General features: G+C 36.3%; 1 protein-coding gene across 1 annotated transcript in view; it reads left to right on the forward strand.

The window, feature by feature from the left end:
• IQGAP2 (IQ motif containing GTPase activating protein 2) overlaps nucleotides 1-26,692 on the forward strand; it is a 250,314-nt gene that overhangs the window by 128,636 nt on the left and 94,986 nt on the right. Inside the window, 7 exon segments of the mRNA XM_006913156.2 lie at nucleotides 4,230-4,307; nucleotides 7,573-7,649; nucleotides 19,089-19,156; nucleotides 19,864-19,977; nucleotides 20,678-20,856; nucleotides 22,702-22,789; nucleotides 26,277-26,440. Of these exon segments, the coding sequence (XP_006913218.2) occupies nucleotides 4,230-4,307; nucleotides 7,573-7,649; nucleotides 19,089-19,156; nucleotides 19,864-19,977; nucleotides 20,678-20,856; nucleotides 22,702-22,789; nucleotides 26,277-26,440 (768 nt within the window).

The following is a 26,692-nucleotide window of genomic DNA, read 5'->3' on the forward strand; positions in this document are numbered from 1 at the left end:
CTATTTATACAATACTTATCAACACTTGCTATGTGCCAGGCACTCAAGGCAGAATAGTGAGCAAGGCAGACATGGCTTCATGGTGCTGACAGTTGGAGAGAGAGACTGCGAGTAAGTATACAGTTGTGAATTGTGTTAAGTATACGAAGGAAGAAATCGACACATAGCAATGGACAGAAGATGTCCTTCTCTGAGGAGACATTTATTCGGGCTGAAAGAATGAGAAGAAAATCATCCATGGGCAGAGTTAAGGGTGGGGAGTGGGGAGAACAATTGGGGGTGGGGGGCCATTTGTGAGAGGTTCCTCAAGGAAGAATAGAGTTTGGCCAAACTGAATGGCTGCAAGCATTCACTGAGGGACCGTGATGAGAAATGAGGCCAGGAGGGAAGCAGAAGGATACATATACATGAAGTCACACAGGGAGGATCTGGGATGTCATCCTAAGTGGGTGGGTGGAGGCGGGGAGCCTTTGAGATGTTAAACAGAGGCATCAGGGCGCAGTGTGTGCTTTAGGAAGTCCAGCCTGCTGCTATATGTGGAGTAAATTGGAGAGCGGATGAACGTGAAGTGACGGAATTATTCAGTCCATGTGACAGAGCCTGCACAGACAAGGAGTGAATGAGAGTTCAAGAGGGAAAACAAAGGGTGAATCTGGACAGAGATTGGAAGTGGATGGAGGGGTGGTGAAGTGAACACAGCTGAGTGGACAATGGGAGACAACCAAGAAGAGAGCAGTCAGTTCTGAAGGAATGGGGTGGTGATGAAGCCAGGAAGGTTTCTGTGGTGGAGACTTGAGAGATGAGAGTGTTTCCAGCCTGCCTAGGATGAGTAAGAGAGAGAAGAGGAGGAGGAAAGAAGGCATTCCTTGAAGAGGACTCAACCTGACAAGGCTCAAGACAAAAACCAGTATTGTTCTGGACATTGCATTGATCACTGTAGACTTATAATAAATGATTGGTGAATATTTCAGTTAGCCTTAGATAAGGAATGCATATACATAGTGGTTAGTACTGTGAGCTCTTAATCAAAATATTTGAGTCTTCCCTTACTACTAAGTTTACATCTGTGAGCCTCAGTTTTCTTACCTGTAAAGTGGCAATAATACTAATCGTATCAGCCTTTGTAGAGACACTGTGATCATCCGTGCAAGGCACTTGTCACGGTGCCTGGTAGAGGTAAGCACCCCATGAACATTTGAGGCGGTGCTGGTTCTAAGGCTCTGTGAGCAATAAATTGAACAGAATATTTGTACTTGGAGTCAGGAGTCTTACAAAATAGTCTTGACCCTGAGTTTAACAAGTTAAGTTAGCCTGAGTGTGTCTTAAATACTTGGGCCTTCCGTTTCCTCATCTATTAAAGTTAGAATAATTATTGATTTCTAAGCTACCTCATAATTCTAAAGTGCTTTGATTCTACTCTGTAAGAAGTTACCATCTAAAGAAGACTTACATAATCCCTCATCTACTCAGTTTAAGTTAAAATAACTTTGTTTGCTGGTGTTATAATAGCTTAGCAGTGAAAAATCAGCATATGCTTTCTAGTCTGATGCCTGAAAGAAATTAGGTAGCTGGACAATAACAACCCTTGTCTAAGTATGACTATAGATATGCCATCTCATCTAGATTTAATATGTAAGATGGGTGAAAAAAATGGACAAGCTAAAAATGGTTATAATGGAGTAAGTGTGTCTTGAGCTGGTTTAGAAGACCATTTTAGTTCTAACTGAAGCAACTCTGGTAGATTAAAGATGTTAATACAGTTCACTCACTGAAACTGCTTAAATATGCAGCTGTGAACTAAGAGTTCTGAAGTCAGTGCTCCTTGGGTATTTACAATGGATAAAGGAAAATGTCTAACCACTGTGCGGTACACCTGAAACTAATATAATATTGAATGTCAACTGAAATTGAAAATTTTTTTTATTTAAAAAATGTAAAATGGATGAAAGACTTGAAATCTGTCATTTCATTTACTGTAGAAATATGACCAAGATAACCACCCTTTCTTTCAGTGCCTCTTACATGAAGTGCTAACCCTTTTTCTGACATTAAAGGTGAATAAAAGTTTCAGGCCCAGTGTTGTAGCATAATGATTATAATAGTTAACATTTATTACAATATTAAATACACTTTCTATTGAGTACTTTATGAATATTTTCATTTAATCTCTGCAACTCAAAGAGGCAATCCTATACCCATTTTGTAACAGAGGTACCAAGGTTCAGAAAGATTGTGACTTCCCTGAGGTTACCTGGCTAATAAGACCATTAAATGGTTAGCGTGTTTTTGTTACATGGTTTGGAATTATCGAAGCCCACCAGCCAAAGTCCCTCAGAAACCCACCTGGGGTCACACAAAATTAGTTTTGTTTAACTTGTAGCAAGAAAAAAATGCATACCTATAGAGGCGAGGAGAAACGAGGGGCTTAGTGTGGATTTGAGCTTGTGTTGGATGATGCTAATAAGAATTTGGGGAAGTAAGGACCCAGTTATCTTTGGGGTGTTGTCAGGAAGTGGAATCAATTTGGTGTCTTGGTAATTTTTATCTAGTAGGTAAGAAAATTGAATAGGGGCTAGATGGTCATGAGTCAAGAAGTAAGTCACTCATAAGTTGCAGGAGGAGGACATTTAGTTATTTTGTGGTGCCAAAGGACCTTTCCTCAGTCTTGATATGATTGTGGATTATTTTGAAATGGTTCTTCCATGGCCACACAGAATGACTGTGTCTGAGAATCGTTTGTATTCTGCAAAAGTTGCTTATTTTGAGTTACAAACCCTCAGGCACTACGGACTGGCCGTTAACTATCTGGGTTCTCTCTTTCTTTTTCCTTGCCTCCCTCCCCTCTCCCCTTGTTCCTTTCTCTTTTTCCTTTCATTCTCCTTCTCCCTCTCCCTCTAGTTATTTCATAGTAACCAGCTAATTTCTTCCTCTGAAGAATAATCCGACGATCAATAATTCTGTGTTCTCTTCTCCAGGGTGTGTTAGCACAGGGAGGGTTTTCAGGTTTGGGGACACCTAGACTGAATCAAGACCAGCTACTTAACAGCAGTTTCACTTTAGGCAAATCACATCATCTTTTTGACCTAGGTTTCTTCATCTATAAAATACGAGAATGACAATCACCTTGCAGAGTGTTTTGAAAATTAGAGATAATTTACATAAAATGTTTGACACACTCAAGACCAATTTCAGTAAATAATGACCGCTATTAAAAAGACATAAACCTTTTCAAATGTTAATTTGCTTATATTTCATAATTTCTAACGGCAACAAAAATATTCCTTGTTAAGTAAACTATTAGATTATAGATGGTCACAGAAGATAGGAAGAACCAGATTTTCTGAATGTGATTACTGGATGCTAGTCATAGGATGACACTTGCTATCGTTACTTTTTTGTTTTAAAATAGATAACATTGTGCTATTCATTTAATTAATTAAAAATACAACACCATTTTCAGCTCTCAATGGCTCATTACCTGATACAACTTCATGAGATACAGGCAATTTATGGAATATGCAGAAAAAAATGACTGATTAATTAGAACTATAAAGGAAAATTAAAAATATAGAAAGATTTTTTTATTATGAATAGAAAAGGTCTTGTAAAACATTTCTATTGAAGGTTTACTTATTTTATAAGGACAAATTAGGGTTAAATTACAGAAGGAATAGATACCAAAATTAACTCTGTATTGTGAGTGGTTTTGTTTTTATCTTTACATTTTTCTACATTTTCCAGGTTTTCTGTAGAATATTACATTAACAACCAGAAAAAATGATTTGTCAGAACCAGAAACCAGGGAAAAAAGCACTTTATTTAGTCTTCTAAAAACTCTGTCTCTCTTTCCTGAAGTTACTAGGCTTCTCAGCGATGGTCGCCAAAATGATGACACTGTGTATGTGTGCGTTTATGCACATGCATGCACACATACGTCTCATAAAATATCCTTAGGCATGCGCTAGACATTAAATGTTCTTTAAGATTCAGAGGTACCTCAAATGTGTGAACAATGGAAACCAGAATGGTCCATTACAGATGTTTGAGGTGTTGCTAATATAGTGTAGTTTGCTTTACTATGTCTCTGGTTGTTTTATGTGGACTTTAATAACTCTATTTTAGGAGAAATATAGTTGAAAAGCATCCTGTTAATGAAAAAAGTTATTACAAATGACTCACTTTTTGTGTGGTTCCTTCTTTCCTCTCTCCCCATCCCATCCTCACATTAGAAGTCTGGCCTTCATTTTCGACATACAGATAATACTGTCCAGTGGTTAAGAGCGATGGAGTCTATTGGTCTACCCAAGGTAAGCCTTCAAATACTGGAACCTGAACTGGAAAGCCAAAAACCGTACTGTACAAACACCTCATTATGAAAAATGATTTGGCAGACTAGGTATGTTAGTGCAGCAGATTGTCTTATTGCCTCAGGAATGCGAAAAGTTAGGACTCAACAGAAACATGGAAAGACCTATACACAGTAATATATGGCAAGAACTCAGAATGAACTATGCACACAGATCAAGATCAGGTAAAAAGTAAACAAGGTCAGAACAAGCTTTAACTGATAGATAGTTAATTTCAAATAGCCACCTCCCTTTTTTGTATAGCTATTTATACTTAAGATTCCAAATCTCACTGTATCATCATTGGATCACTGTAGATTATTATAAATTTATTTTTATAAATTATTATTATAAATCATTGTATCATTTAAAATTTTAAAGACTAGGGGCTTAGAGCTCTTATTCCTGAAATAGATCTTCCAAATAAAACTCAATAAGTCTCCAGAACTTGTTAAATTCAAAGAGCAGGCACCCTTAAGCTTATGTGACAGAAAGACAAGTAGGAGAAATGAGGAAATAATTACATTTGGTAGAAATTGTAGAGCGTTTCTTAAACTTCTTATTTTGAAATAATTATAGAATCACAGTAAGTTACAAAAATAGTACATCTATGTTTACTCTTCATTCAGCTTTCCCCAATGACGTTAACTAAACTACAAACTTTATTCGATGTTTACCATTTTTACATGTGTCCGTTTGTGTGTATTTGGGGAGGGGGTTCCATGCGGTTTTATCGCATGAACAGATTGTGTGACCACTACCACAATCGGGGTATAGATGCCGCAGAGGAGTGGACCTTTGTATTGCATCCTTCTCCCAGCCCTGTCCCCACACCACCACTAATCTGTTCTCCATGTCTATAGTTTTGTCATTTTGACAATGTTATAGAAATGGAATAATATAATAGGTTACCTTTAGCAATTGGCTTTTTTCAGTAAGCATAATGCCCTCAGGATCCATCAGGTTTTTTAATATATCTATAGTTCATGCCTTTATATTGCTTAATATGTACAGCTATTTTAAAGAAACGATTTAGGAGTGGACCACTTTGAAGGCAAGGGTATATGCTACAGGCTATTTAAGACCTGTGTTGTAATTATTGTTAATCCAGGTTTGCAATTAAAAGTACCCACCACAGCAAAAACAAAAAATTCCTTAAAGTAAATTATGAATGCCTATTTTTAATATATTTTTCTGATGTCTGTTTTAGCTCAGCTTATTTTATCTCAAAATACTCAATATTGATTTATTCTGTCATTTTTAATTGTTTCTCTTCTTCTAAAATGTCCAGAATATCAAATGCCCTTCTAGGAACTAGTTATAATACAGAATTCATAGTTCTAGATTTTGATTTAGCAAATACTAAGTAGGGCTGAGTGGTAAACAGATTAATAAAAAATTTCCAGTAGGATTTTCCTGTATGAGGCAATAAAATTTAAGATTAGGGTAATTTCATTATTTTGATAGATTTGATTTAAACCTTTTCCAATTGCATGTACGACGGGCCAGGTTCCCCTTGATTTTAAGCCAAACAGGTGATCTATATAGCAGATTCTATTTTAATTCTGATTTTTATTATGAAGTTTTCGATACATTACATTGTGGAATGAGAAACCAACAGTGTACTGAACTGACTGTAATACCTTCATTTATCTGTAGTAAGTGCCACTCTGTGCTCAGCATCATGCTAGGTGCTGGGAATACAGTGCTGAATAAAACATTCTGGTGAATTACAAATTGATCCCATCTCCTTTGCTAAATGAGGACACATTCATAGTGATTTTCCAGAGGAAATATAAAAGTTTCTTGGTTTTTTTGTTGTTGTTGTTTGTTGGGTTTTTTAAAGAAGAGGAGCAGTTATTGTCCTCTTTATATATAGAACTTTAAACCTGGTCACATTCTTTTGAATTGGGAATTTGCTTCTCCTTAAGGAAAGTTGGAAAGAACTTTGAATTTTCCCGGGCTACAGACATTTCTTTCAGTGCTCAGTGCCTACACATTTGTATCTCAGGAAACTTTGCTTCTTTTTTTTTCAGCTATGTCTAACAGAAAATTGTACTTGAGCATCAAGTACTACTATACTGTATGTGGTTTAATATTTATGTCAAATTTTATAAAATATTTGCTGAAAGCAGATAATGCCTGTATGCTTATCTTGATCTTAGAATCTTTGAACCTGATTATTTATTTTTTGGTGCTTAGGAACAGATAAGTTTGGTGCCCCATTCTGAGATCTGTTTCTTATTAGGCTTTTAGTTTCAAGCTTAAGAATAGTGCAAATAGGTATTAAAAGCCTTAATGTTCAGACCTTTTAGTCTAGTAGTAACTTTATACTTAGATGTTTATCCAAAAGAGGTAGTCAGGTACTCAGAGAATGCAGGGATGTTCATTGCAGTGACTTATAATAGGAAAAAAATTGGGATCAAAAAAACGTTCAGCCACAGGGAACCAGTTAAATTATGGTTCCAAAATCATGCATCCATCAGGAACAATGTTCTTATAGAATAATAAAGGAGATAGACAGTAGTCATGTTCTATTAAATGTTTTAAGCACATCTACAATATGTACAATTTTGTTTTCAAACACACGCATACAAAATATAAAAAATCAGAGACATAATCCAGAAAGAAGACTGGAAGAAAAAATACCAAAATGCTAATGGTGACGATTTGGAGGTGGGATTATAGATATTTTTCTATTTCACTTCATTTTCTAGATTGTATTTGGGAAGTCTGTTACTTTAAGCAGAAAAAAATATTCATGTGTATGTGTGTATACACATGTTTACAGATCTGTGTAGCCAAGTCCTTAACAATTAATAAAATGCTGTAAGAAAAACACTGTTCTCAAGCCAGCAGGCCTCTGGCCAGTCACAGGAGTGACTCTGCTGCAGAAAGCAGAGCCTGCATGGGCTCAAGCCATATGGAATGAAACCACCACCTAGCCATGTGGATGCAGCCTTTTGGGATCGGTGCGCTGGGACCTCCCCCCCCAACCCGCACACACAGTCTCTCTTCAGCCACTAGGAAGAGTGGTTTGTCAGGCAGGAGTCCAGATTCACTCATTGGTCTTCCTCTAGAGCAAGATCAAACTATAACTGAAAGGTTCCTCTACATTTAAATAAAAACAACACAGCAAGGACAATCAAAGTAGGATCATTTGGGAGATTTAAAATAATTGTGAAAAGCAAAACATAATAAATACATTGTTTCTTTTGTTTTCCAGATATTTTATCCAGAAACAACAGATGTTTATGACCGGAAAAACATACCAAGAATGATTTATTGCATTCATGCACTGAGGTAGGAAAATACAACTAAAATCCATGAAGTAAATTTAAATAAAACTACAATTTTAATTTTAAAAGAAATCTAAATTATTTTAATAACTTTGAAGAACTTTTTATTAGATCAAGCTATTTTGAACTTGCTGGTCCAAAATTAAAATAATTGTCACAAAAACAATTCTTGACCTTGAAGATATATTTTTTTGAATTTTAAAAATCTAATTCAAAATGGAAAACCAGAAAATGAATAAAGACCTATAAGTATAATAAGGAGAAACTTTAAGTTAAAACTTTTAGGGATCTCCTAGTAATGTACTATAGTATTCTTGAGTTATGATCTAGTTCACAAATATAGCCAAAATATATCAAATAAGCAGCTTTGATGGTCATAATTTTTATTTTGATACTCTTAAAAGTATCAATTTGCTTCAATCCTTATCACAGATTAATGAAATTCATCATAATTTTTGTTTTATTCATTCAATAGAACTTGTACCCTAGTGATAAAGAAGAAACTTAGAAGTTGCTTTAAATTAGTCAAAACAAGATACATTTATTGTTTTAAAGCAATTGTTGAATTACTTAATTTTTGAAAATGTTGAAATTCTTCTAGTTCACAGATCACTTAATTTTAATGACCTGGTAGAATGTGATTTTTAGATGGTAACAAAGATGATTTTTAAAATCCAGTTTGTGGCTTTTGTTTTTTATACACACAGGTAATGACTGGAAAGCTTCATGTCTAATTAAATTTTAAATTTCTTTTAGAACATCTGCCTTGTGTTTATATCACTAGAAGTCATTTTTCTGGCAGAATCTTCTGCTTAGAGGTTTATATCAACTTCTTCCTGGCTCTTTTCCTCTCCAAAGGAAAAGGTTTCTATAATAATTCATTGCAATTCTGGCCTACTAGAGAAGAATTTTGATTATGTCATATAATTTGACTCCCCCTTGCCTCCCCCGATCAGTACTTATGAGATTTCTTTGGAAGATGACTGTTGCTAGAAATATAGACCAAATGTAGGTGCCTTTTCTATGATTTCTTTTTATTCTAATAATTTAGAACAACTGGGGGGGGAAAAACACTTCTATGCCTGCCTCCTTGTGTGTGGCTAGTGTATCATTATACCAGCAGGTTTTCTAAAAGTTTTCTTGTGCAAAAGTGCTTATTTTGAGGAATATTTTCAAATGTGTTACCCAACATTCTTTGTCAGATATTTTTTCAGTGCTTAGAATGATCACTTAACACCATGGTTAATGCTGTTTTTTGACCTGCTACGTCAGCCACCGTTAGTCAATGTCATTATCATATCCATGCATCATAGTGCTAATCTCCTAATGTATAGCATGCTCATAGGATGTCTTGTATAAGCTTAAATTGTTTTTTCTGAAATGGACACCTGGGGCATTACTGTTAGGCAGCTTATAAAGAAATGGTGAAACGGTATGCTAAGTTCCTTTCTGGTGATGTCATTGTTCTTCTACAGAAGTTATATAGAACTGCACTGAGGTTGACTGTGTGTGCCATAGTTTTAACAATGGCTTCAACAGTTTGTTAAACAAAGAGAAAGCAACTTCTTAATATTGCCAATTGTTTGCCTGTGTTGGTGTGATATTTTCTAGGACTGTTTTCCTCAGTCATTCAGTTATGGGTCATGGAGTTCCCATCACTGTTCCTCATCCTGAAACACATTCCTGTGGAGCCCCTCATTCACCAGATCTGACCTTAAGTAGGATCTTTCAAAGCAGTGTTTACTTAATAAACAACATTCCCTGGGAAAATCTCTTTCACTTTTCTCTGCTCTAAATGTAACGCGTGGCTGCTACTTGATGTGGAACTCAGTAGTGTCAAGCGTATCTAAAGTTTTATTCTATCGAAATTTTTTCCTGCGATGGTCAAGAATGTAGTCAGTTACTCAGATGAGGCTGTATTCTGCTCTGTTGGGGAAGACACTTTTGGAAGCTGGGTAGCAGATTCCAGTTACTAGGTACAGTGGGTTTGCCCTTGCTGCATAATTAGAAATGATGCTGAGAATAAATAAGTACGTTCAGCCATTATATCCTGGTTATGGATATAGCAACATTACTGGTATAGAATGTAGTCATTATCTGTTAGGGAATTGGGCAGGTCAGAAGTTCTGATTATAAATCAGGAGCCAGACAGGAAGATCCTCCAGGTACCCAGGCACTGTCTTCCTCCTGCCCCAGCCTGTGGGCCTGACTTGATCTGCAAAGTTAGCTCTTGGCCCTGCAAACTTGTCTTCTGTGTCCTGTCTTCTTCATTAAGGCTTAATAACCTCATGATGACGTCTGGGTTCTTGCTCTTGCTTCCTGTTTGTATCTACTTTCCCCTTTTCTGCCTGCATCCCACCTTTTTACTTTATTTCTGACACCAGGCTCCTTGCCTGCCACTCTTGCTTCCTTTGTCAGTTCAGCTTGATGTTCTCAAGCCCAGACACCAGTGAATTTTTAGCACAGCAGCCCCAGAGGAAATCTTTAAACTTTACCTCATGTAGAGACACTCTCCTCAGGGATGGGTGGCCTCATTCTTTTTTCAAAGAAATGTTTATTATCTTTTTCTTATTTAAAATAAAAAATAAAATATGCTCATTATGGAAAAAATTGGAGTGTTCAGAAAGAATGTCAAAGGAAAACCTAAAGTACCTATTTTCTCAATTTCAAGTGAAAACCACCGTTTCTGACTTTTTGGGTGTCTTTGGACTTAAAATGTGTATGTGGCATGTTTTCCTTTCGTGACTTCATTTGGAATGTTTTAAAGTCTGCAGTGAAGAGGAACCAGTTTAAGGAGTGAACTTGCTAATGAGTTAATACTACTGATTTTTTTAACTGTCCAGAGGTTGTTTATACCTGGAAAAGAACACTTTTGCATATTGTTTATTGCTCAAATATTAAACAGCTGTTAAAAATTTAAACATTAGTTATAAAATTGAATTCCTTTAAACAAACTTAGTAGAGCTGATTTTTTGAGCACTTCAGATACCTAAAAGTGCAGGTGAAACGCCCAGATACATGATTACAAACTTTCCACACTTAAACCTATTCTGAAAAATCCATACTACAACTTTCACTCGTTTCTCTGTACACTCATTTGGACTTATCCTAGGACTATAATACTTTGATACCTACCCAGAGCTGACATGATCTTATGGGCACCAAAAAACAAAAGAATACCCCTGCAAACCTGCCAGGGTTACAGATCTGGTTTCTGACCAATCGATAATTAGTCAGAGAACATGGCGCCAGTCTGCATTCTCTTTACTTGTGAAATCAATCAGATTGTTTTTTCCTTTTCAGTATATGGCTTTCAGGTAGGTTCTTATTTATAATCTGGTCCCAGCCCCCTCTCCACCCCCTATCACCCAGAAATAATTTACTTTCATGTCTTGTTTGGCCAGTGTTACATATCCCGTTGTCCTGACATAATGATGTATTGGCCTAATCTGTTAACATTATTAAAAGCTTATGTATGCCTTTTGAATATTTTCTTGAAATTAGTTGGGCTTTCTAGAGGTTTCTCCCGAGGAGATGAGGGATTGATTCTACTCAATGATGTTTGGTCCATTTGGCTAATTTATCATCTTAGATCATGTTTCTGGATCTTTTCTCTCTGTTTGATTATTGAGTGTGACCATCATTGCCAGACCCTCTCTCCACCTAACTATTTTTGTCGCCAGCTGTGTTCCTTAGTCCTTCTTTAACTTGGAACACTTGGTTTTCTAGGACTATTTGGCTTACTCAGAGTCCTTGGTCTTTATTCTTTCATGTAGTATATATGTAGTGTATGTAATATAAAAACAATTACAGAAAAACAAAGCACCTGTATTTTAATAACACTCCCCAACTTGTTAAAATTAATACAAATAATTATACGTCTTATTTTCTCTCTGTATTGCAACTTCCGTTTTGTATACTTTATAGCACACTTTTCTGATCATTGTTTTGAACTCCTGACCTTTCACAGACTTAACCAAGATGAGTGTCTTCTTTTTTGATGGACCAGATTGATTTATTTTGGCCCATGTGAACTCTTTCTGGCCAGCTCCTTTGTCCTTATAGCACTGTCCCTGACATTCTTTGAAATATCCTTGCTTTGTTGTCATTATAAAATGTTCCAATCCTATCCCAGTTATTCTTGCTTTATGACATGGCATCAACTACCCTCCAAGGAATCCTTTTAAAAATGATTCATAATGATTTCTCTAGTTTGTTAGATTAGGGTTCTGGATTCTACTCTTACTGTATAAAGTTTATTTGGTCATTAAGCTTCTACTACACTGACAACAAGCTAAAGATAAGCATGCCTCCCGTCTGTATAAGGATTTCAGTTCCTGCTGCAGATTGTGGAGGTGCTGTCCCAGTAGTCATGTTTTCAAATGTGACTACAATGCCAAAATTGCATTTGGGACTTTCGTTTGTGAAAATGGCCATGGGAGACCTGCTTCCGGTTGGCCACATGTTCTCAGTACCTTGACTTCTTTGCGGAGGAGGGCTCTTCTACTCGCTCTCTCACACAGTCTGGCAGCTGCCTTGATTATCTGGTTGCCTTCCAATGGGTTCCTCAGGCAGTAATGCTTAACTTCCCTAGTCTTATACTTCCTTCCCTTAAGACCCTTTTCCTATTAAGAAACCAATTGATGCCTTATATCAGGTTGATTGCATCTCTGACAGGGAACATATTAACATTTATAAATAAGCTTCTAGAAAGTTCCTTAACCAAAAGGACAGGCTATAATCCTATGTTCTCAGGAGGGCTATCTGGAGATGGCAGTACATGGGATTCAGGTGAAGAGGGCAGTTGCGCCTTCTATATCTTTCAAGTAACTTCTTGTTCAAAATTCTCTTTACACTTTGAACCATCTACTTTCCTCCTGTTCTTATCCTGAATCAATATTTTGGCTCTATCTGTCTGTCCTACTAAATTCTAAGCACTTTGAAGCTTTGAACCATGTTGCGTCACCTATCAGCACATACACCATTGATTCCAGCTTGAAGCCTCTAGAGTTTTAACTTTCAGTTGGTTTAACTGAACTGATTTCCCAATGATAAAAGTGCCCTCAGGATTCCTTTGGCTTTTGACTGAAAATTGAGTGTAGAACACTGGATTTTGATGTGATACTGGCAGTGACATATGCGACTAAGATTGAAAAATGATTTGGTTCAATAGATAAAACCATTTCAAATGCAGAGTCAGTGTGGGGAAATAGTAAAAGATTCTCAGTTTTGAAAGTGGGGAAATCACTGTGGTAGGTTATTGGTAAGTATGTAAGAAAGACACACTTATTTAACAGGAAATAATAATAATAATAAAAACAAAGGCTAACACTTACTGAATTTCTTATTATGTGCCTGGCATTGTTCAATGTGCTTTACAGGTGTCATCTTATTTAACCTTCATAACATACCCATGTGGTACGTACTGTTATTAGTCCCGTTTTACAACCAAGGCAACTTAGGCACAGAGAGGCTGCCCAAAGTCGCACAGCTCATAAATGGCAGAGTTGAGATTGCAGATCAGGCTATGACACCAGAAATCCCACTGCTATTGACTCAGCCAGTCACTGGCCTCGGAAGGGGATCAAGGATTTCCCTCTTACTAAGATAAAAAGAACAGAGGCATCAGACTTGAATTTCAGCACAGGCCTCTAAGCTGTTATATTTAGGAGATTTCAAAATGAAGAATCATGAGGCTTAGATCTGGGAGGGTCTTGGGAAGTTACTCTAGTCCAGATCCTTCATTTCATGGATGAGGGACTGAAAGCTTAGGTTGTATAACTTGCTCAGAGTCACACATCTAGATATTGCCAGTCTTGGAACCAGGATCCAGGGCTTCTGATTCTAGCCCTGTGATCTTTCTGGTCAACCATGAGGCTTTCATTTACATTCATCTCACATGTTACAGCATAAAATGAACTGCACATGATGTGATCCAGAAAAGCTGAAATAAATTCAGCTCTTGCCTTTTAAGTTTGCATTTTATTACTATAGAACCTTTTAATATATATATTGAAAGCACTAGGGGGAAAAATACCCTAATAGTACTTTTTTCCCTTTCTTGATTTCTGGACTTGAACTGATATTATTTATATAAATGGGAGCACATGGGCCAGTGAGGCTTTAGCTACCTTAGGACAACCTTTCTGTTGCTGGCCTCACTTCGCAATCCAAGTACACTGTATGACTGTACCTTCTGGTGTGGTGAGAGGCTCGCTGTTTCACATCAAGTCTTTTCTTACATGTGAGAAGCGATGCTGATATTTAATTCCACAGCTTTCCTTAGAATGTTCTCAACCTTTTGTGCTGGCTGTTAGGCACTAAAGATGATTAATACTCTCAGTGTCGAAGAGCTACAAGAAATTGCTGGGGTTTTTTTTTAGTATGGGGTGAGCTTTTTTTTTTTTAAGACTCTGGATTTCCTATGTGCTTCAGGTAAAGAATGGCTCATTTGAATGTAAATGCTTGGGAAGGAGCAGGCTGCTATTGCTGATTCTTTTCAGCCTGGAAATAGTGAATAAGTAGTTTCCTAGTAAATATATGCATGCCCCTTTGAATAATATGCTTGAAAGCACCCCCTCTACAGAGATTTGCTATAAAACTGTGAAAAACAATCTTTTTAAAGCTAATAGTTTAAACCTCAACATCAGAGACAATATTGAAAATTGAAGCCCAATAAAATATGTAAATTAATATATATTTTTTAATTTTGGTGAAAAAATATATATGCAAATGAGATTTTTACCTGATCCATACTAGCTTAAGAAAATCTGATTTAAAGTAAATTTTAAATCAGAAAATTCTTCCATCCAAAAGTGGTAACTTCTCAGCACCACCTAGTGGTAACTTTTAATTAAATCAGAATATTTGCTTATTGTGAGATTAATATTAGTATTATAGTGTACAATGGAGAAATAAAAAGTGTAATTGGAAATAGTCCTAATATCTTTAGTACCACAGAGGAAAATTAATGCTTTTGTTCAGTAAATTGTTTTAGTTCAAATTACCAACAAACCTATGTTTTGTGGCTGACTAAATAGCTTTATTTTAGGGACAGTATGTAGAGAAAAACATATATTGTATATGGTAGATAATCTATAAATAGTAATTAAATGAACAACTGGATAAACAAAGGAAATAATGTGAAAATAGTTGTGTCAACATCATTGAGCGCAGTTGTCTTACTCCCTTACCAGAACTGATACGAAATTACCAAAGAAGTAATTTTTTTTAATCGTTTGCAGTAAGAAAGAATGTCATCTACTGACCAGAAATTTAAACAACTTCCAACAGAAAGCAAACAGATAGGACTGGATTACCTAAGAAATAAGACAGAAGACCACAGCCCGGAAACACTGAGAGATGCAACAGAGCTGGGAGCTGTCTGTCATGGGGTGGCTCTAAGCAAAGAGATATAAAAAGGAGAGCCTCAAAGCCAGCATAATTGGGCTTAGACCAGCTGAGTCTTCTGATTCTTCCCTAAAGCAGCAAGTGCAGATGCTGCTGGCAGGGTAGCATAACAGTACCCAAGATAGCTGATGACCCCAGGAAGGCACAGGGAGCCCAAATCTAAGAAGGCAAGACACTGGGCACCTCCAGGGATCAGCCCCATCGTTCCTCCACAGTTTCCACTAAGACTGGCTTCTCTCTTAGGGAATCTGTGATCAACAGTGACAAACAGCAAATCTGAAACCCTAAGATGAGCCCCAAATCAAGGAATGACAGACATTCAAGGGAAACACTATGAAAGCGGTATTAGATTTAATAAACAGAGCCAACACCCAAGGAACAAATTCAATGTTAAAATATGTGCAATTAGTGATTCATTCAATATATCTATTTAATAAATTTTGAGTACTTATATACACTAAAACCAAAGATAAAACTAAGAGAGGAAAATTGGGTGTAGATGAAATTAGGAAAGAAACTAATAAAATGTATATCTAAATTTTTGGTACATAATATGAGAATAAAAGTATACATTTAAGATTCTAGATTAACTCAACAATACATAGATGGGGAAGTAGAAGTAGAAATATATTCAGGATAATAGATATTCATTAGTTTAGGGTTTGATACAATAATATAAGTTTAAAGTATGTTAAAACATTAGCAGAATATTACTATAAGTAATGTACATTATAAATGTGACACATTAAGTACTTGAAATAATTATAGATATAAAATTTGTATTAGAACACATTTTATGAGTGTCTCCTACTTAAATTTTACTGTCACATTTTCAGCGATTCTGCCATTGAATTAATTTTATAGTTTTCTTTATAGATTATTTCAGGTATATTTTTTAATTTAGTTATAAAAAGGGAAGAAGAAAATGCAAGTCAGATATTACAGAAGAAATCGAAGTGACACAATGATACATTTTTGATTGTTTATAGACCTATTTTTATTAAAATATGATTTGATTTGATTTTTTTAGAATTATTTTGTAGCTTCATTAACCTATCTGCTTAATTCTGTTGAATTATGTAGTTCCCATTACTAAAAAGGAACAAGAGGTTGATATTTCATTTGTTCCACATGATATGAGCTCCCTTTTTAACTGGAATATTTTTTCCATGTACTAATGAGTCAAGAAGTATTTCATAAAATATTATGGTTTTTAAACTGTCAGGATACTAGTTTTAATTATAATGACTTGTTTGGCATGAACCTTTGGAGGTTAAGTCTTTAGAGGCTATGTGATTAGTTCTATATCCCTGATAATCTCTTAAGATATAGAATTTAAACTAAGGAATACATCCTTTCTAGCTTTTAATTATGAATACATAATGTCTATTTTACATTGAAGAATGTTCAGAGTCTAATGTTTTTCTCTGTGGATAAGATACAAATATCATATTGGAATTCAGTACTAAGATTACCATATGGTTAAAATGTCAGTTATTCTTTGTCCTTAGGTTGTGGTTTTGAGAGAATGGGGAGGGGGCAAAGAAAGGTAGATCCCCCCAAAGTCAATCTTTAAAATTCAAATATTCATTAATATGCATTTCATGGAATAAATGGAAATGGCCAATATGTATATGAAAAATGTTTGCCCTCACAACTAACGAAAGGAAAGAGACTTAAACATTTTTGGCCATCAGATTGGCAGGGTTTTCATCGATAATATCCTCTGGTGATAAGAACAGAAAGAAAATGTCATTCTTATGTATTGGTGGTAGAGTGGGGGCGTGCCCATCAGTAGCTCTTTGGTTCAACTAAACATTTGGACTCTCACAGCTACCCAAAGCCACTTTTGGCACCAATTGCTCAGAAGGATAAGAGATAGCTAGGAAACCCAGCCTAATGACAGGACAGCGTCACATAGTTACTCTTCAATGGGAGCCTTCACGGCACTCAACATGATTGTCACCCAGCCATCTGGAAGCTGTTCTCTTTAGTACCCCAGGTGACAACTCAGGTGCTAAAGAGTGAAACTGTTATTGTGGGTGCAAGAGCCTCCCTGGCTTAGAGCCTCAGCCCCCAGGAGCCAGTATCCATTGTAAAGGCTCCACAGCATGGCTTCCTAGTTCCCTGCAAGGTGTGCACCAGTTATGAGAGTCCTTGAACTCTAGAACACCTAAAAATATGGTACCTATTAGGTATTTGTAATGCCTTCAAGTCAAGATGCAATTTATCAATCGGAGGTTATTTTTCTAAGCAATGATGCTTCAGTAATATGGTTGTCAGTATACCTTTATTCAGATTCCTAGGGGAACAGAGCTAGAAAGTTAATTAAAGGTTAGATTCTCTCAAAGAAGGGTAAGGAGTATTGTTGTATACTGAAAGTTTTGATTGTGTGTATACCTTTCAATCTGTAAGTTTTGTTTTTAGGGATTTGTAGTAACAAATAAGATATATGCACAAAAATGTATCCTTATCTGTATAAGTAGATTCGCTGCCATAGTGAATAATTTGTGACCATCTCAGCAATTAATTAAATAAATTATAATACATTCCTATTATGGAATACCATGTGAGTTTATGGAATAGATATTTCCAGAAACAACATTCAAAGGACTTATATCAAAATATTTATGATTTAACTCTGGGTGGTAATTTTCAATGTAATTTTTTTAAATCATTAATCACTAATTTTAAACTTTGACCATTATTACTTTTCTAAATTACTGTTTTTTGCAGAAGTGATCATGTAAATTTCAGTGCATGCTATTTATACTGATTAGTCAGACTTTGGAGTTTGTTTAATACCATTAAGAAGGCTTGATCTTGAACTCTTTCATTGAAATTTTATGTATTTTATAAACTACTCAGCTTCATCTCGCATCTACATCTGAAGAGATAATCTTGAAATATTTCAAGCCTTTGAAATTATTCCATTCATTTTCTCATACATGTTATTGTATAATTTCTAAATTCTAATTAAAATCTCATAAATTATAAACCTATCAAAATTGTTAATAAAGTGATACAGAACTTTTAAGGTGGTCTGTAGAATTAATCCTGGGGGCTGGGGAGGTTAGGATAAATATGGAACAGAAACTGGCTCAGTGATTAAATGAGAAAAGCCATATAACCATATATTTTCATCTCTGATAGAGTTGCCAGCCCTCAGCTCCTTTTGACAGGTTATATATGGGTAGGTTAGTTGGTGCCATCATCACTTCCTAAAGGATTTTTAAAGAAATATATACAGTTTATTCTCCATCTTCTACTTAATAATATGCCCCCATCATGATTTATCTTTAACATCACCTCATCCATTGACAGTCTTGCCACTCTATTTATTGGCTCAAAAAATGTAAAACAAATATTTCCTCAAGGGGTGTGTGGTACTTGGAGGAATAATGAAAAGGAAAATATAATAATTTGAGCTGTACTTTCAACAAAGTAAGAGTCATGTAAGGAATATCCAAGGAAATGTTTATTGCATTTATTACCTGCTATTTTATATTAGTTGTGTTTCTAATTCTTCCTACACATGGATGATAGTGAGTTAGTTGACTACAGAAGTGCCATGTCCTACAAAACACCAATCTTGGAGACAGACAGAATATTTAGAAAATACGTTAAGCCCCCTCTGAAAGCTTTATTATACGTATTGTAGATGGTTAATTTAAGCTACTTTAAACATCCACTTGTGCAATGTGAATTAAGAGGTTCCAGAAATATCTCCAAAATATTTCTCTGCTTTCTATGTCCTTAGATTTTAGTCATGAGGTTCATTGCTATTGTGGTCTTTTAGTGTTGCAAGTTAAATTGCAGGCATCTCTCTTGGAAACAAGCTGATGCTTTAAATGTATTTGTGTTACCTTAACTGTGTTATTTCAAGACTCAGTTTCCTCATCTACAAAATCAATGGATTAGATAATATCTTAGTTTTTTCTCAGCTAAAAAAAGCCTATAAGATTTAAGCAATTTCTAACTCTAAGATTTATAATGATAAAGTTTCTGATAATTTGATATTTTTTTCTTTCAGTTTATATCTGTTCAAACTAGGAATAGCACCCCAGATCCAGGATTTGTTGGGCAAAGTAGATTTCACAGGTACTATTCTTTATCTTTATAACTTTTTATACTGTAGTTACCAAGGAAATGTACCAATACTTTTTTCATTTCAATATTATTGATTCCTTTTTTTTCCTTTATATTGATCAGAGAAGAAAACTTGTTTTGTTTGTACTCAACTAGGTTTCCTTTTCCCCACAGTTATGAAATGAGAATATTAGGCTGGCTTCTTCCTAAAGTTCTTGTTTAGAAATGGCCCCACCTTCTTGAAAAATTTTTCTTTCTTTTTCTTTTTCTTTCTTTCTTTCTGTCTTTCTTTCTTTCTTTCTTTCTTTCTTTCTTTCTCTCTTTCTCTCTTTCTCTCTTTCTCTCTCTCTCTTTCTCTCTTTCTCTCTTTCTCTCTCTCTCTTTCTCTCTTTCTCTCTTTCTCTCTCTCTCTTTCTCTCTTTCTCTCTTTCTCTCTCTCTCTTTCTCTCTTTCTCTCTTTCTCTCTCTCTCTTTCTCTCTTTCTCTCTTTCTCTCTCTCTCTTTCTCTCTTTCTCTCTTTCTCCTCTCTCTCTCTCTCTCTCTCTCTCTCTCTCTCTTCTTTCTTTCACAATGGCATGGCACTTTTTATTATCTTTAATCAGAAAAATAAGCCTTGCATACCGGGGAAGGGGGCCCTAGGATGAGGACATTTCTTAGTATAAATATACTCATTCTGCCTCCATCTCTGTGGCTTTCTTTGATTTTTTGTTCTTTTTCAGAGGAGGAAATCAGTAATATGAGAAAGGAACTCGAGAAATATGGAATACAGATGCCATCTTTCAGCAAAATAGGTGGTATTTTGGCTAATGAACTGTCCGTGGATGAAGCTGCATGTAAGTCTATTTAAAATCCAAACATACCATTGACATGAGACTCACTTATACTTTATTCGTTGATTTTGGTTACAAGAAACAGAATATTTAGAAGATACGTTAAGCCCTCTCTGAAAGCTTTATTATATGTATTGTAGATGGTTAATTTAAACTACTTTAAACATCCACTTGTGCAATGTGAATTAAGAGGTTCCAGAAATATCTCCAAAATATTTCTCTGCTTTCTATGTCCTTAGATTTTAGTCGTGAGGTTCATTGCTATGTGGTCTTTTAGTGTTGCAAGTTAAATTGCAGGCATCTCTCTTGGAAACAAGCTGGTACTTTAAATGTATTTGTGTTACCTTTCAAGTACATTTAAATGTATTTGTGTTACCTTTCAAATACATTTAAATGTATTTGTGTTACCTTTCAAATACATAGTGCTTGGTTCATGTTAGCCATTCAGAGCAAGTTGAATAAATGAATAGGGATTACATAATAGCTGCTGAGACAGGACCCAAGATAGACGGGCAAGTGGAGAGGTTGTCAGAGGCGTGCTCTCTGATGTGTCTGAGTTCTCTTTTTTGACATGCTTACTGGGAGCCAAAGAAGGAAGTAACACTGCTTAAGTTTATGCAGTGTTGATGCATGTTGCATTTGCTAATAGAAATCTGTCCGTGTTGTCTTTTGCTAATTAAAATCTTTTTTTTCCTCTTCTCAGTGCATGCTGCAGTTATAGCCATTAATGAAGCTATTGAAAAAAGAATAGCAGAGCAGACCATTATAACTCTAAGAAACCCAAACGCCGTTTTAACTTTAGTGGATGAAAACCTGGCACAGGAATATCAGAAGGAACTCTGGGAAGCCAAAAAGGGAAAAGAGGAAAATGCAAGACTGAAGGTATTTAATTAGATTCTCAGTAATAGATACAGTTGTGAGTAGATAGTTTGAAAAAGCCATAATGTTAAAAGCGATATTTTTAAATCAACTGACTGTGGTCTGTATAGCCATAGGCAATTGGTTTGGGAGAAATATAAGAGCAAAATAAGACCTTGCACTATGTAAGGAAATTAGGTTTCCTTTTATGATGAATATTATAAGTTGCAAGGTTTGAAGGTCATGCCGTAAACTTACTACTTACCTGGAAGGTGTAGAAGTAGCAGCTAAAGTTCTTCCCTCATTAGGCATCACCAGCAGATCTTGTATTAACTGAGGTTACCTTTGGATGTATTAGTAGAGGTTAATAACTCAATGTGGTAAAGTTTAGAGAGGATATTTTTGAATCCATTCTCCTTTATATTTTCCCAATATTTACCCTCATATTTGAGAAAGTGGTTTTCCTCCCCAGGAAGGCAGCCTGCTCCTGATCCTAACGTCACACTTTCTGCCTGTCTTGTGTTATTAGAGACTTGGTCTATGCTCAGAGCTTTCACTTCCTTGCCGACTTACCTCTCCTTAAGCTCTCGCCATGTCAGCTTCAGCTCCACTACCAAAAGTGGCAACTTTATCTTACCACCTTTTCTCATCCGGGAGCTTCCACCAGCACACTTGCCCCACTCTGTCTGCCTGCCTTGAGATGATCTGCTCCCCTAACTCATGTGCTTCTTTGCTGCTGTGGTTCTCTTCTGCATCTCTTAGTGTCTCTTCCTCCTGCCTCTAACAATGGGGATTCTTCAAGGTCTGTCTCTGTTCTTCCTCAATTAAGCTCATCCATTTGGTGAAGAAATCAGCTGTCACCTTGATACCAGGTCCCTCTAATGCTCCTCCAGATAACTTCAGCTCTGTGTCCCCCAGACCTTGTCATCCACCCAGGCTTTGTCATCCCCCGCATCAGGAGGGTGTTCATCGCTACCCTACCCTTCTCACATATGTGCCCCTTGCTGACTTCCTTTTGGAATTGTTTCAGAATTCTTTTTATTTCTCTTATATTCTATTCTGTTGCTTTTTCTTAACAGGCTAACATCTGTCCACCTACCTTCTAGTTTCAGCCTGCCCCCCCTGAACTCACCTCAGGATTCCTGTAGCACCTTCTTCCTGCTTCCTGTCATTCTCTAAGCCATTCCCTCTCAGAGCTAGAGGTTGCAAAATTAATTTTTGACTACAGATCTGTTGTTATCCTACCAGAAACATCCCGATTCTCTACTTCCTACTGGATTAAGTAGAGGTCTTTTGTTTGGCCTTAAAAGGCCTCCAGGATACTCAGCCTGCCTCCCTATCATTTTGGCTAGACCTGGACACACACTCCATGTGTAGCCTGACTTGCCAAGCTTTTCTGATTTTGTGACCAAATCCTGCTGTCTACATCCCGGTACACCCCTGCCTTAACATTAAGGTTCCTCCAGAACCTCCTCAATGTTGTCTCTTTTAAAAATTTTCCGACTTCTTCTATTCTTTTTGACTATGCATATTCATTATTTTTGTTCTTGATCTTATTAGACTGAATCAAATGAAGTTTCCAATAGTCAGTTGGTTTTGATATTTAAAAAATGGCAATATCAAGAGGTCCAGCCTAACTTTTTCGACATTAGACAATTAGGCCTTTTCAGAAAGTCACTGGGTCTGTTGACTATCTTTGTAATCCTTTGAGCATATCTAACTCTAGTGCCTTGCACAAAGAGGCACTCTTGAAAGCTTGTATTGAGTTCAAATAAATATCAGTGGTTTTTTCTATCACTCTGCATTTTTGCTTTTGAATATCAAGCTTGGGAAACAACCTCAGGAATCAGTAAAGACTTTGTTTTGCAGAATAACTGTATTTCAGAAGAAGAAAGAGACGCATATGAAGAACTGCTGACACAAGCAGAAATCCAAGGCAATATCAATAAAGTCAACAGTAAGTAAGGATTGTATGCAGAAAATGGTACTTCTATAAGATACGAATTTTCCTTATCAGAATCTCTCAACTTGTATCCTTGTAAAACTGCCTTATATGATGAAAAATCCACTAAATGTCAGTGTTGCTCTTAATTATGGCACATCATCTGATAATCTCTATGGAGCTTTTTTGGTGATCTTGCCCCTAGTCCATGCAAAATATCTCAAGGTGTCTTAAAGCCAGTTTGACTGTATCTTCCAGTTTCATCATAGATTCAATGTACGTCATATTTTGAACTTATCCCTTATTAGGCTAATATTGAGTTTTTATAAAATATTATGACTTAAAGATTGTCATTCCTTGCCCATGACTATGTGATGGCATTTGATTGGAATTGTAAAGGGTATTATTGACAGCTCTGCTCTTTATTCTCAATCACTAGTCTACACTTTGTAAGAATTATTTTCTTACAGCTTGTGTAGCTTTAGTGCAAGTGAATGAGATTTGACAGGGCAATGAAATCACATGGTGGCTGGTTTAAACTCATATGTCTGAGACTCTATGGATTCAGTTGCACAATTTAATTTTTCTTGGTATCCAGTTTAGTTGCATGACTATAAAGAACAGAAAACTCAGGTCATTAAAGTAAGTATATGCAAGTGCAGATAGAATAATCTCTTTATTCGTCTTTTTCCCTTCTCTAATAAAATTTCACTTGAGGCATTTCACTTGAGGCAGTAAGGAATTCTGATTGACATTTATTTCTCCTCATTCAGTCTAAATGACCCATATATATCCCCAAAATGAATACATGAAAGACCATTTAGCCCATTTAACAAAGCATGTGAACCATCTGCCAAATTTAAATTTGGAGTATCCACTAATTTCAGTAGTCCTAAACCTTGCCCTCAATTTAACCACCGATATCAGCTTCGAATGTTCTTTATTACTCTTAACACCTTCAAAGAAATGCACACCTGTAGGTGTTACCTAGAAGTTTGCTCCTAAGTTGCTGGTAGAGACATATCCTAAAGGCTTCAAATAATAACCAAGGAGGCTCAGAGAACATTATGTAAATATCTAGGAGTTAACAACTGAGTAGGTTTGAGAATTTACCTCACATACACAGTTGCTGAAAGCTCTAGGGTAAATTTTTTTTAAGGAAGCACCTTAACATTTTGAGATGGCATATTCTTATTCTTTCATCCTTATTAAATTTTGAAAATGCTGGTGATGATACATGATGATACGTGGAGCCCAAGTTCAAGTTTCTCTTTCTGCTCTTTTTGAAAGCTGAGAATTTCATTATGCTTGACAGAAATGAATTACAGGAAGAAATTAATACTGCCAGCAAGACATCTAAGGTTCATAAGCTTAGTGAGGAAATGGTTTCCACCCTTTTGCCATCTTTTATTTTTGAAATGTTTATAATCGCTAAAACAGATTTCTCTTTCATGTTAAATAAAATGCCTTATGTAACTGTTTATGCTTTTATACTTCGTGACAAATTTAATATTAAATTGGCTATACTTTTTTCTTCCCATTTTAAAGTAAAAAGCATGAGATGATTTATGCTAATGCATAATCAGCTGAAATTGTGAAGAACATTGCAATGGTTGATGGCTTTAAAGGTATAGAACATAATTATTCTAAAGTTTTTGATCTTCCCCATCTGAAAATTTATAGTTCAGTAGAACTAAAAGTAGTCTTGAAAAAAACCCTTTAAAGCATATTTTAATCAGTGACATGACAATGAGACAATTACGTGTGTTTAAAATATGTAAGTATAGTTACTGTCAAGATTTTTCCCTACCATGTAGGTTATTATATTAAAATGTTAAAGTATCTACATTCATGGCAGCCGTAGTAGTGGCATAAGTGACAGCTTCAATGGTAATGTCACTGGCTCTGTCGTCAGAGCCTTCAGCTTTGTTTAGACTACAATTATTTAACTTTTGGGTTTGGCACGGGCATTTCATTCATTACATGACATATTCTGTTACGATCAGGGATGGAAATTTTGTTAAATGCAGAATATAAAAGAGCACTTAAGCTTACTCTGTTTTCCTTTAAGAAGAAATGGTGCATTAAGAGTAATTTAAGGATGTAATTTTCTTGTAATATTTTACCATCCAGTTGTGCAAACTCGTATTATAGAGTTTTCTAAGGTGAAGCAAAATCCTATCCAAAGTAATCAGAGACACAGCTGAGAGGTCTCGGATGACTTAACAGAACAGCAAACACCACAATTTCTCACCTTCCTTTCTGGAAATCTTTCTTTTGTCATATTAATTCTAAGAATAGGAAAAAAAGTGTTTGGGATTTTAGGATCTCGTAGAATAAGTGTACATTTTCTGAGATGTGGCATGAAAGATTGCATTGGTTCTACATGTTTCCTACTGTTGAATGATGTCTCTTAGTGGAGAAGTTATTGAGGGTAGCTCCTTGCAAATGTCATCAGAGAAGATAAATTGTCATCTGTTAAAAAGGGTTAGAATAATTTTAGCTGCAGTCTAGTCATATATTAGGGAGACAGACTAACCTTTGAAAAGTTTCAGAGATCTATGAGTCTGTGTTATTTCTACGACCCTAAAGCTTTCTTTATAGGGCAAAATCCTGCTGGTTCTGTCTGATTTGCTATCGCCTGGTGGCAGAGACCATCACTCATTCTTCCATTCGATTAGTAATTCCATTTCTGTTTTCTGAAAACTATGCTGAATCTACTGTTTCAAGCACTCTCAGTTTGGTCACTAAAATTCAGTTCTTTGTTATCCGAACATTGCAGCTGGTAGAGACATTACAGAGCTTATTCTTGGGTCAGATAATGTCATCCAAGGCATTTCTTTGATCAGGGATATGTTTTTTAAGTTAACTGACATAGCACAGACTTATTCAATTATATAAATTTTGAATCTAATATTTTTAAAAACATATCTGAATTATTTTGTCTTAAGAATCACCATTTGTAGAATATGGAGTTGAAGGAGAATGTTCTGAGAACTAATACCATCAATATCGGGCAGCAGCATGTCCAAGTGTCCACTGTGGGTTTTCCATGGTGCTGACTTGGAGGATACAGCAGTAGGGCAAGGATTCACATAGCTTCAGTCTCCTTGAAGGAGGCAATACTGCAGGATCTGTATCGCCTAGCTCCAAGTACTGTGTGGATTCCCAAGGTGTGCAGTCCTCATGGACCAGAACAATGTGAAGGCTCAATGGAAGAGGTGGGACCAGAACTAGTCCTTAAAGGTAATATTTTGTAAGGAAATCATGCTAGGCAGGAATTATCTCATAACTCTAGCTCTGTCAATGCTGAGGTTCTTTTAAGGACTGCCTCCCAGGTTTGGACCTACTTCCAATTACGGAGCTACCCTCCACCTGCAGCTTTTCAGAGTCCATGGAGAGTGACTTAGGCTCTATCCTTGGACAGATGGGCAAGTTGGGTCAGGCTGCAGTGGGAAAAGTAGACATTCTGATGGAATGCAATCCCCCACCCCACCCTCAGGGCTGGCTGCGGTGGACCACATCAATGCCGTCATCCAGGAAGGTGACCCCGAGAATACACTGCTTGCACTGAAGAAACCGGAGGCCCAGCTGCCTGCTGTTTATCCTTTTGCTGCTGCGATGTATCAGAATGAGCTTTTCAACCTCCAGAAACAGAACGCCATGGTAAGTCAGAGGAGACTGCAGTTCTCGAGATGTTAAATCCGAGTCCAGGCCATGAGGAAGGCTGTTTAGGAGGTGAAAGAGGGCATAGAGTCTTTAACATGTACTAATCCCCGGCCTTGTTGGCCTCTCTGTACCAGTTTCATGGCAATCTTCCTCTTTAACTCCTGCCTTTCATCTATGTGGAGAATCTAAGAGTATAGGAAATGCAGACACATTGAAAACAGGTGGTTCTTATTAACTCTGATTTTTTTA

Source organism: Pteropus alecto, unplaced genomic scaffold, assembly GCF_000325575.1.
Source record: "Pteropus alecto unplaced genomic scaffold, ASM32557v1 scaffold20, whole genome shotgun sequence".
Lineage (NCBI taxonomy): Eukaryota > Metazoa > Chordata > Mammalia > Chiroptera > Pteropodidae > Pteropus > Pteropus alecto.